Source organism: Nicotiana tomentosiformis, chromosome 3, assembly GCF_000390325.3.
Source record: "Nicotiana tomentosiformis chromosome 3, ASM39032v3, whole genome shotgun sequence".
NCBI lineage: Eukaryota > Viridiplantae > Streptophyta > Magnoliopsida > Solanales > Solanaceae > Nicotiana > Nicotiana tomentosiformis.
In genome coordinates, this window is record NC_090814.1 from 126292744 (window position 1) to 126304540 (window position 11797).

The following is an 11797-nucleotide window of genomic DNA, read 5'->3' on the forward strand; positions in this document are numbered from 1 at the left end:
AATCAATCAACAACAATCGATCATGGTACCTTTGTTCGTATTCAACTGCCTATAACACATTTTTTATTGATATCATTTTCAAGTTTTTTTTGTTACAACTTTCTTTAGACACGGACTTAGCAATATGTAGTCATCAATTAATTCATTTTTTCCTGCAATAGTTGTAATACATAACTTTAGATTCTATAAACGCTAGTTAAAGTAAGCTTAATAATGCATATCAAATAAATCATTTCGTTTTCTCCCCGTTAATAGTCTCAACAATACTCGGTCACGCTTTTGATAGTGTAGATACAACTTTGAATTTTTAGTTTAAGACATAAAATGCCACGTAGGAGTACTGCTTCGTGGATCATTAGTATGATACATATGTTTTGCTGAGAATGCTCTTCAACTGTTGTTAGAGATGCCCGCACGTGACCTAACTTCCGTCTAAGCCTAACTTCTTCCGTTTGGACCGTCATTGAAGGACCAAAGTGCACCAAAAGTCTAAACTTAAAAAGTATAGTTTATCCTCAATGTAATCTTTGAGGACCAAGTTTACTAAACTATAAACATAGAGGACTGTTGCGGATAAAAACCCATTTCGATTACTTTATCTCTCTCCCTACGGGGCACTTCAATTTCTCTCTCTTTTTCTCTCTCGCAGCTCTCCAATTCCTATCGCCGATTCAAAACCCTAGAATTCAGATAACCGAACGGGTCGGTTGTAAGCTCCATTGGTATCAGCGTCGACATTTGGTAAGTTTTTTTTTAACAATTCTCTTCCATATCTTATAACGAGCCCTAATTTTCTCCATCTCTGCCGAATACACTATTTTTCATTCGATGAACTCGATTTCTTTAGGTTATTAGTTTTTGAGGTCCGGGTACAGTGTTTTAAATAGTTTGTACTATCAGTTTTGTTCTTGATTGTCGAGTAAATCTCTGCATTTTGATGCTATTTTAGTGTTTTCTGATGATACGCAGAGTTGTTTTAAAAATCGCCTTTTGTAATTAGATGCTCTAACACACAATTTAGAAATTATGTATATTCTTTGTATTGACAGTGACGAGCAAGGTTGGGCTGAATGAGTGCAATGTGAGCGGATGATTATCACTAGTCTGTAGGCTTAGGTGGGAATTTAGTATGAAGTCTGAATTCGTAACTTCTGTGATAGTTTAAAGTTTGTTACTGTATCAGAAACTTAGAAGCTACTTTTTGGATAAAATAACTGTATCACTGTAAAAGGAAAACCCCATCTACAGGGATTTACAAAAGTAAAGAATCTTTCACATTTTTTTTTTACAATGGTGGTCTTCGGACCAAATTGCACGCATCTCAATTATTCCACGGGGTATCTGCTACGTGGCACCTGCAACTAGGGGTGCGGCCTGTATGATACGGTATTTAGACATTTCGGTTCGGTATTTTCGGTATTTGGTTTCTTAAAATACTATACCAATATCATACCTAGTTAAATTCGGTATGGTTCGACTTTTCTCCTTTCGGTTTCAGTTTATTCGGTCCGGTAACTTCACTTTGTTCGGCTTGAATATTAACCGGTGCATAGAGCCATAGATTGTAATTTTCTTAATTAAAGTATCCACAAATGCAAAAAAAATTATGTTCTAAGTTTACTCAACTGCGGATAAAATCTTTGTACAAAACCAGCAAGTATCAAGCCATAGAGGGAAAAAAGGTACATAAAGGAATAAATTTGTTCATTGAAAATGTTTTGTTAGTTGCTGAACTTAGAGAATATAATAAGGATTAATCCAACCTTAGAAACATTACATTAAACTGCTTGGCAACCTTGCTTGGCAATCTGGAGAGTAAGAGTTACTGAGTTAGAATCTGCAGCCTACCTTGTTCCTCCATTTTCCTAAAGAAGTACATGGGCGTTACTACCAACCTCAACATGAATGTCAAAGAAAAGTATTGTGTAACTTAGCATGTTATAATCAATAAATATGTTTATTGTGTAACTTAGTATATATTTCGGTACGGTGTCGGTATTTCGGTATTATTTTTTTAAATATCAAATATCATACCTAATATCATATCTTTTGGATTTAGTGGAATAAGGACCACGTTTTTTTTTATGAAGTAAGTAGTATTATAAATGACATCAAGATGAATGGAAGCAAAATAAGTACAAAAGGAGTGAGTTTGTTAGCTCTGTTCAATGAACCTATGCAATCGCTAAAGAGCTAACAAAGTCCAAAACTACCATGTTTTTTCTTAAGGTGATATGGTGGATTCCGTCTAACTGGCTTGTTAGCATGAGTAGTTTGGCTTGTCATTTGCTGACAATTCTTCCATATGGTTCAGGAGAAAACAATTACATAGATTTTGCAGCTCAAGTTGCCAGTAGTGCCAAATTGAAAAAAAAAAATCTCCACCACAGCAATATGGAAAAAACTTGTTGCCATTACCATATAGCATTACAAAGTAAATTAGTTTAATTCTTAGGAAACTTTTCGCACGTTAGGAATGTGATCCCACTGTTTTGCAGTAGGAATGAGTTGATACAAGGGTGAACATAGTTGAAGAGAGCAGCAAGATGGGTCGTGGGGTCTCGATGAGGTCGTAGTGCCTTATGATAAATTTACTGGGACTACTTGGCCTTGGTAAATAAGAAAATAGCATCACAAATTACTAACTATGACTATGAGGATCAGTTTTCAACTTGACCAAAGACCTGTGCTATTTTGTAGGTGTCCTGATGTATGCCACAAGTTAGCATTAGGGACATTGTGAGATCATGTGCACACTGTGTTCCTTTCTAAGCCAGTCAAACTAAAAGCTCCTAAAACCAACATGCTAGTCCTGTTCATCGCGTGGAATTATAGATCTGAGTCCAAAGGAAAGTAAGCATTGACATGTATGTTAGATTGTTAGGTCCAATTTTTGATTTTCCACTGCGGGGAGGTTGAGAGGATGTCCGTGAATCCAATACTCTCCTAATGGCCTGCCTTTGACTGTGCCCGGGGGGGGATTTTAATTGTGGCAGGCAAAAGCTATCTTGAAGACTCAACAAATAACTACTATTATGCCTCAAACCTAGACTAGTTTGTTTGACTATACTAATCAACATTAGCCATTCACTCCTTTGGGCTCTTTTTGTCTTTTCGGACAAATTATCGTGTCTCTAAAATTAGAGATTCTCTAACTCTCACACTTGACCATGTGATTATGTAGAATCCCTAACCAACTAAACACACTCCAATCAAACACCAGACCAGCGTAAGTGAACCAGTAACGACTAAATCTTAGTCTCAACTAATATGTATCGTATGTATGGGCACTTTGCTTCATTGTGCTCTACTTTCTCTTTATTATTCATATAGCTTTCGAGAGGTTGTAGTTTTTTCAAGACAATTTTGCTCCATATATTTTTAAGGTTACATCGTCCTTTTTAAACATTTTCAATCATCATGATAGCACCAACAGGCGGTGCATTTGAAGGTCTACGTAAGATATGGCCTAATTGTTTCAGGCGACCTTTTCCATTTTTTCCCTCTCTGTGCTACTTGCATTTTTGTCAGATGCGAGCACATTATTTGAATGTTTGGTGCCCCCCAGTTTTTAGAGATATTTCCACTTATTCCCCTTTGTATTGTTCACCTAGGAAGTAGAGCATTTTTCGAATGTAAATTTAGATGGTCTATTGAGCTTGCTGTAGTCTCATGTAGATGCTTTTTAGATATCTAATCTTGGATCTTTTCCAATTCTTACCTTCGTTTTTTGCTGTTGATGTCATGTCCCCTTGGTCCACCATATATGTTGTTTCTTTGATTTGTGCAAAAGGATAGCATTGAGCTTCAATGCCTGCAGTTATTCCTTATGATTTCTACAACAACAACAACCCAGTATAATCCCACTAGCGGGGTCTGGGGAGGGTAGTGTGTACGCAGACCTTACCCCTACCATGAGGTAGAGAGGCTGTTTCCAATAGACCCTCGGCATCCTTCCCTCCAAGAACTCCCCACCTTGCTCTTGGGGTGACTCAAACTCACAACCTATTGGTTGGAAGTGGAGGTTGCTTACCATCAGAGCAACTCCCCACCTTATTCTTTATGATTTCTATCTATGTAGTTTGTATAGATGGTGTATGGATGTAGTTCATTAATGTTGATGTTTAATTCTCACATCCATACCACCTTTTCTCAGTCTCAAATAATATCACGAAGAACCAGCCAAGTGGGACTAGCAGCATGAACATTTCAGCTTTTAAGTAAACTTTAATGATCCTTTTGCAGGAGTTTCAGGACAGACAGCTGGTATAGTTATCCAAAGTGACTATGTATATGTTCTGAAGTGTACATTGATTGTAATGCCAAATGTTAGAATAGTCAGTTGCAACATTTTACGGTCAAAGGTTCTGGATTTAAATCATCTATGCCTGGCAATGAAGTTGGAGATAGAGTTCACAAATTTTTCGCACAAGACATTTTATCACAAGTACAGCCTCATTCACCGGTAGTGGACGTCAATTGGCCAACTTCAAGTGACAATATGTGGGCTGGAGGCCAGAGACAGACAGGTGTACTGAGTTCCAACACAAAAAATTACAATTTGCAGAACTCTGGTAATTTAACATGTTTTTTGCTCTCTATTTGCTTGCTGAGTAGCTGTTTGTGTGATCTCTTACTTTTCCTGCACGCAGATACTGGGAGAGGACTAAGCAGTTATCCATTCAATGGGCAGCATGGTTTAAATTTTACACAGTCAATTCCGAGGCCTGAGTATGCTAAAGATCAGTCACAAATCCAGCAGCCAAATTTGAATGGTTACATGTATGGTAATCAGTTTTACCAGACAAGGCAGGGTGAAACAAACTTTCCCGCTGTGGATACTAGTTCCGATCAATGTAATATAGCCTCAGGAGGCTCATCTTTTTTTGAGTCACAGCAATGGTTGGGTCCTGAGCAGCACGCAAGAGCACCTGTTAGATCAGAACCTTCTGATAGTCCTGTCAGTGTTGATCTTTTTGGTGGTCAGCAAATCTCTCATCAGCAATCAAACATGCTGCATTCTTTGCAGCGGCAGCAGTCTGGGATTAGTGACATGCAGCAATTTCAACAGCAAGTTATGTTCATGAAGATGCAAGAGCTTCAGAGACAGCAGCAACTTCATCAACTAGAAGCGAGGCAACAAAATACATTAAATCAGGTTTCCTCCTGTTCTAAGGTGGCATCTGGTGTCCATTCCCCAGCATTAGTTAATGGCACTGCAAATTCTGGTACACTAAATCATTCCTGGGGAAATGAGCTTGGCAACACAAATTGGTTGCAGCGTGGTTCTCCAGTACATCAAGGGTCCTCCAGTGGAATCATTCCAACCAATAATGGCCAAGCACAATGTGTAATGGGTTTGATTCCTCAACAGAATGATCAATCTCTATATGGGGTTCCTGTTTCTAGTTCAAGACCGTCTCTAAACCATTTTTCACAAGGGGTGACAGATAAGCAAGCTGTGCAGCCAATGCCGACCTTTAATAGTTCATTTCCAGTTAATCAATATGCTCCATTAGCAGATCAAGTCAGTGGGCAGGATGGGACTTTCATCTCTAGTCAGAGCCTCCTTGAAAATGTATATGGAGATGCTCCAAGCCAAGCTCTGTCTAATGCAGTAGATGTGGGTAACCTTCAGCAAGCCGATATTATGCAAAAAGCTTCAGCTCTCCAGGACTTATGTGGCAGACAGGATATAGCTGTTCCTTCAGAGACCTCACATGAGGAAGCTGCAGTGCGAGCTTCTTCCGCACAGAACGAGGTTGGACTAGATCCTACAGAAGAAAGAATTTTATTTGGTTCAGATGATAATATATGGGCTGCATTTGGCAAGAGTCCTATGAGTGGTGAAGGTGGTAATCCTTTTGATGGTGCTGAATTGCTAGATGGGATTCCGTCTATCCAAGGTGGTACTTGGAGTGCTCTTATGCAGTCTGCTGTTGCAGAAACTTCTAGTAGTGATACTGGACTACAGGAGCAGTGGACTGGCTTAAATTTTCACAGTACTGAAATTCCTTCTGGGAGACAGAATTTGACATATAACAGCGAGAGACATAGAACATCTTCTGCTGAAGACAATTTCCCCCAAGCCTCATCTTTGAAATCTGTTTCTGTTCATCCCTCTGATAATATTGATATGAGAAATAGCTATCACAATGTTCAGGGACACAGGTTTCCATTTGAGCCAGGCAAGAGTCTGCAATCAAATTCTTCTCAGAGACTTGTGCAGTCATCAGACGAAGGAAATAAGTGGTCTAAGTCAGGTCAATCACAGATGTTAGAAGGTCACCAGATGGTTGAGAAGACTTCAAATCCTCTTGACAGAGAAATGATCTCAAAAAACATTTCTAGTCCTTTGACGCCCGAGCTTGGTGGAGTTAGGGAACAATACAACAAATCAGCTGGTTGGAGCGTTCTTGAATCAGCAGTGCCTTCCGGAGATGCAGTAAGTGTCTCAGGAGAGAACTCATTTAAATGTTCCCAAGATTACAATCAGAAGAAATTCATTCAAGGTGAAGTTGTTCATAGGGGTGCCAGGTGGAATTCTAATCCTGGCCATAATACTACAGTTACTATGGAGCGCGCAGAATCATCTGTGGGTAGTCCCCAGGCAAACTTGGAGGTCTTTAGCCTGCATAGTTCTTCCGCTATACCAAACTCAAGTACCATGAGGAGTGGCGAGGAAACCAGTCAATTTTTCCAAAATAATCATCAAGCTAGTTCTTGGAAGAATGCTGATCCACTGGTAAAATCTAGTGTCAGCAAAGGCTTGGAGGTCTTACAGCATCATGTTTCTGAGGACAACCAGCTTTTGCACTCATCTCTGGATATTGGTGACAAAGAGTATAAACTGCATGAGATGGAGAACAGTGATAAACAGGAGAACTCAAATGACAGCCATCGTTCTAACTTATCCCCTCATTCTTCTGCTGGTGGTGTTGGGGAAAATGTCTTGTCAGATGCCAGGGATTCAAGGTTTCTGCCAGCTGGGAAGCAGCAGTTGTCTAATCATGTTGGTCGGAGAAATTCTTGGGCTAACAAGTTTCAGTACCATCCTATGGGTAACTTGGATAAGGATGCAGATCCTTCTTATGGAATGAAACACCCTACTCATTCTCAGCCTATGTTGCGGCAGACTGCCCACCATGGCCAGTCAATGTTTGTTCAGGTTCCTAATATTCTGGCAGAATTTGAAAAGGCGTTATATCTGATTTATGATAATATAATACTGTAAAGTTCTGTAAACCTTTGGTCAGTAGTGAAAGGACAATGTTTCCTGATTTACAGGCACGTTCATTTGATGTTCTGGCCGATGGCAAAGGCTTTGGGCAGGTGCGCTCTGGCGGCAGCTTTCCTGGTGGTGGATCTAATATGTCTTCACCGTTAAATAGATCTGTTGGGCTATCACCAAATACGGCTCCACAATCTAGGTTGTCAATTCACTATTCTATAGCTTACTTAGTTAATCTCTTAGGTACACAACGATAGCTTATATCTCTAAGCTCTTCATAACTTTACATGGTTCTTTGGAACCATGTTGACTGTAAAATCAGCTGTACTACTCTTTTAATCTGTTCATGCTGTATAGAGCTGTTGTTTTTGACTGGTTTTCTCATTGCAGTCCAAACATGCTACAGCTTCTTCAGAAGGTGGATCCATCGAGAGAGCATGGTCCAATTGCTCAATTCAGCAATTCTGAACAGAAAGCATCATCTGAGGTGCCTGAATCCGAAAATGCTGATTGGTCTGCTGGACACCTCAGGCGAAATCAGTCTTCTGCCTCTCAAGGTTTTGGTCTTCAGCTTGGTCCTCCATCGCAGCAGATCTCTGTCAAAACCCATCTCTTGTCATCTCAGGGTCCTACCAGAGCTGTTAGCTCTTCACATTCAAGCCATGCTGCCGTTGAGATTAGAGAAAAAAGTCAGGGGCAGATGCCCCGTCCTCATCAGGCTCAATCTTTGCCTGCCCCTTCAGACCTCATACCACAAGAGTTGAAGCATAATAGCACATCTAGAGTTCCAGGAAGTACAACTAATGAAACTACTATGCACACCATGCCTGGGAACTTCTCTTCAACATTTGAATCAGCTTCTGTTCTTACCCACTCGAGAAATCAACTTCAAAATCCCCACATGGTTAGGGCTAGTGGGCAAGACTCCACAAATCAGTCTATTAGTGTATCTTTTGATGAACATGCTCCCCGTTCAACAGAAAAAGGAGATTCTGGCAGAGGACCCTTGCCGAATGGGGCTGGCAATATACCGTATGGCCCTGCTCTTTCTGGGGGCAAGTCTCAGTTAAGTAATGCCAGTGGTCCCCAAGGAAGCGTCTCTACTAATCGAGTTTCGGCGAAGGAGTCAGTATCAGCCTCTCCATCTTTTTTAACGCCTGGGATCTCTCTGCAGGGTGCATCTTCCAAGAAGTTTGCTAATATGCGGATGAATTTCCCACCACCACAGCACCTTTTTAGTGGTCAGTATAGCAAGGAGCCTTCCCATATTCCCCAGCCAAATCAGATGAATATTATGGAGTCATCATTATCTGCTCCAGAGAGGCAAGGTGATCAAGATGCCAATAGAGGAGGGGCTTTCATGTCTGAGCTTGGTAGTAGTTCAGTGAATTCTTTGTGTTCTGTTGAGGCAGAAGAACTGCGAGAAAAGGAGAGCACTTCTGAGCCAGCAACTTCGGATAATGTGGACTTAGTGCAGAAAATGATTGATTCACAGGGTGGAGAATCTATTATCAAGAATCTCCCCGAAGGATCTCCTTCAAATTCGGCCTCTATGCAGAAAGATATTGAAGCCTTTGGCCGATCACTGAAACCAAATAGCTTTCCCAATCAAAGTTACTCCTTACTAAACCAAATGTGGAGCATGAAAAACGCGGACACCGATCCATGCAATATGGCCCTCAGAAGAATGAGGGTACCAGACAGCAGTGCAGCTGCACAGCAAGTTCCTTCTGCTGATTCTAGAATGCTAAGCTTCTCTGGGCAAGACGATTTGCAAAGAAGTGTATCATTTCAACATGGAGGAAGGATGACTCCTCCGGATGTTGCTTTCCGTCAGGATGAATATCAGACTGGCTCTCATAATAGTAATACTAATTCTGTCATGCCTGAGCAAACTCAGATCAGTCCACATATGGCACCATCTTGGTTCAATCGGTACGGAAGCTTCAAAAATGGGCAGATGTTACAGATGTATAATGCACACAGAGCTGACGCCATGAAGACAGCTGAACAACCTTTCACTCCTGCGAAGTCTACCAGTGGTTTGCATGCATTTAATTCTATTCAGCAAGTAATCCATGCAACTGCTGATAGAAGTCAAATTGGTAATCTTGGGCCAAGTTCAATTGCCAGCTCTGCTGCAACTGAACATTTTTCTTCTCTACAAACGTTGCCTGTGAACATTGGTCAGCAGCACCCAATCTTGAAACCCAAAAAGCGGAAACGTTCTACATCTGAACTCACTCCTTGGTACAAAGAAATTTTTCTGGATCTATGGAGCGATCAGACAATCAGGTTCTCGTTTCACAGCAACTTTTAATAGATCCCTTTCCTTTTAAGCTATTTGTTTGCTGCCGGATGTTTTCTGTTATTCCATTTGTTGTTTTCATTTTGGTTGTTATGTTATTTCCAGCTTCATGTTTATTGATGCGTGTTAATTTTTTCGTTGGCAGCCTGGTGGATATTGAGTGGGCCAAAGCAGTTAATAGGGTTACCGAAAAGGTATCTTGATTTGCCTACTAAAATCCTATTATTTCTACAATTTGGTTGCATTTCAGTTCTGACAGCCTATATTCTTCTAATAATAGGTTAAAGAAATTGAGTTGGTGGATGATGGGCCACCTAGGCTTAAAGCTAGAAGAAGGCTTATATTGACCACTCAGCTTATGCAGCAACTATTTTATCCTCCGCCTGCAGCAATTCTTTCTGCAGATGCTAAATCAGAGTTTGAGAGTGTGGCTTACTTCATATCCAGATTGGCATTAGGGGATGCATGCAGCATGGTCTCTTGCTCGGATGGTGATACCAATATGCCTCATGATGGAAAAGAACCGTAAGTTCTAGTTATTACTTGAGATTGATTAATTGCATCTAGAAATTTGTTGCTTCAGTCCTAATAATTTGTTTGATGCATTATTAGATTTCCTGACAAGTGCAAGGTATCTGAGAAGAAAAATTGGCACCAGTTTACCAGAGCTATGGAAACGTTAACGGGAAGAGTGAGGAAGTTAGAAAGTGACTTTGTTAGGTAACTGGTTCATATTCGTTTATGGTTCTGTCTTTATTTGATACTAACAAAAGCAGCTTCCATCAATTTCACATGGTTCTGATTTTGCTACCACTATGGTGCAGTTTGGACAAGAGAGCGTCGGTATTAGACGTGATAGTGGAAGGACAAGATTTGGAGAAGTTCTCGGTCTTCTATCGATTTGCAAAGTTTCATGGTCGGGGGCAATTCAATGGTGCTGAGTCATCATCAACAGATGGAGCTGCACATAGCCATAAACCTTTTCTGCAAAGATATGTCACTGCGCTTCCAATGCCTAAAAATCTTCCTGATAGGGTACAATGTCTTTCATTATGATCATTAATTTAGTTAATATTTTTTCCGCGTTCTCGTCATCAATCCACTAGCTCCCTAGGAAGTTTTGTCGCTAATTATGTACTGGCACTAGCAGCAGCATGAATAGAACCACACAAATGCAATTGCAGAAAGAACAGTCTCTAAATTGCCACCTCAAATGCAATATAGGCAGTCCATTTTGCATGTTAGCCAATTAAGACATTGTCAAGAAATGTGGTTCATTCGATGTGTATCTCTCCCAAGCTAGAGAGAGAGATGTCCATATATAGTTAGTTCAGTGTTGTGAATGTAATGGTAATTATTTAAGTCAGGTTTAGTGTACGTTCGCATCTTCTAGGTAAATATATAATGCCTAGGCTTATCTTAGTAGGTAAATATGAATGTCAGCTTTTGCGAAATTGCTGTTTTGGCTGTTTGTACCTTTTTGATATTCTAACAGTCCTCTTCCCCTCCTCCCATCCGGGCCCCAAAAGAAAGAAGGATTTCTTTAGACCCCCATAAAATAGAACATCGTAAAAGCTGTTAAAATGTCAGTGGCCACGTTTTCTCTGGTCAAAGCTGCTTCAGGCAATGAATGGCAGCATGTTGAGCCAGGCTTTGATATTTACATGGTATGAGTTGGAAAGAAATTTTTGACTAGTTTGACCTAACATTTTGTTTTATGCGGTTGCTTACATAAAGTAAGGAAGTGTATAGAATGACTAAGATATCGACCATTATCCAGTCTCCAGCTCCATTTGACCTTAAAATTGCTCTCCGAGAAGGCATTTGCTCATTTTGCATCGAAGCCAAGTGAATACTGTGAAATGTTTCCAACACAATTAACTCTTTAATTAACCAGAAAGCAGGTAGCTGCATCGTTTTAGATTGAGTGTTAGCGCCGCGATAATGTACGGTAAAATGATGGTTAAGAGGAACTGTTTTGTTCTCAGCGATTCCCAAAAAGCAAGTTTGGAATAATAACTTAGCACTTAAGTCGCTGGGATTATCTCCGTTCATCTACTTGAGTTATCTTTTTATGCCGCTGCTATAAAAGATACTTTAAACTGTTCAAAACAAATTCCTTTCACTGAAGCTTTACGTAAATGAATGGTCGCCAATTTTGGAATCCAGTCTAATCTCGTTATCAGCGTGCATATCTCAGTGTAGTAAACGTACCAAGGATGATTTTCTCCCTCTCTGCTAATGAAATGTCGGCTTGT

At 40.3% G+C, this 11797-nt stretch overlaps 1 protein-coding gene across 1 annotated transcript; it reads left to right on the top strand.

Moving 5' to 3' along the window:
* Positions 1–604: 604 nt before the first annotated feature.
* On the top strand, positions 605–10916 carry LOC104108314 (uncharacterized). The gene is made up of 9 exons (XM_009617317.4): positions 605–741; positions 4246–4574; positions 4653–7168; positions 7288–7430; positions 7622–9526; positions 9685–9733; positions 9820–10064; positions 10152–10259; positions 10364–10916. Exons 2-9 carry the CDS (start codon positions 4385–4387, stop codon positions 10593–10595), a joined length of 5388 nt encoding a protein of 1795 aa, XP_009615612.1. The 5' UTR covers positions 605–741; positions 4246–4384; the 3' UTR covers positions 10596–10916.
* The last annotated feature ends 881 nt before the right edge of the window (positions 10917–11797 follow it).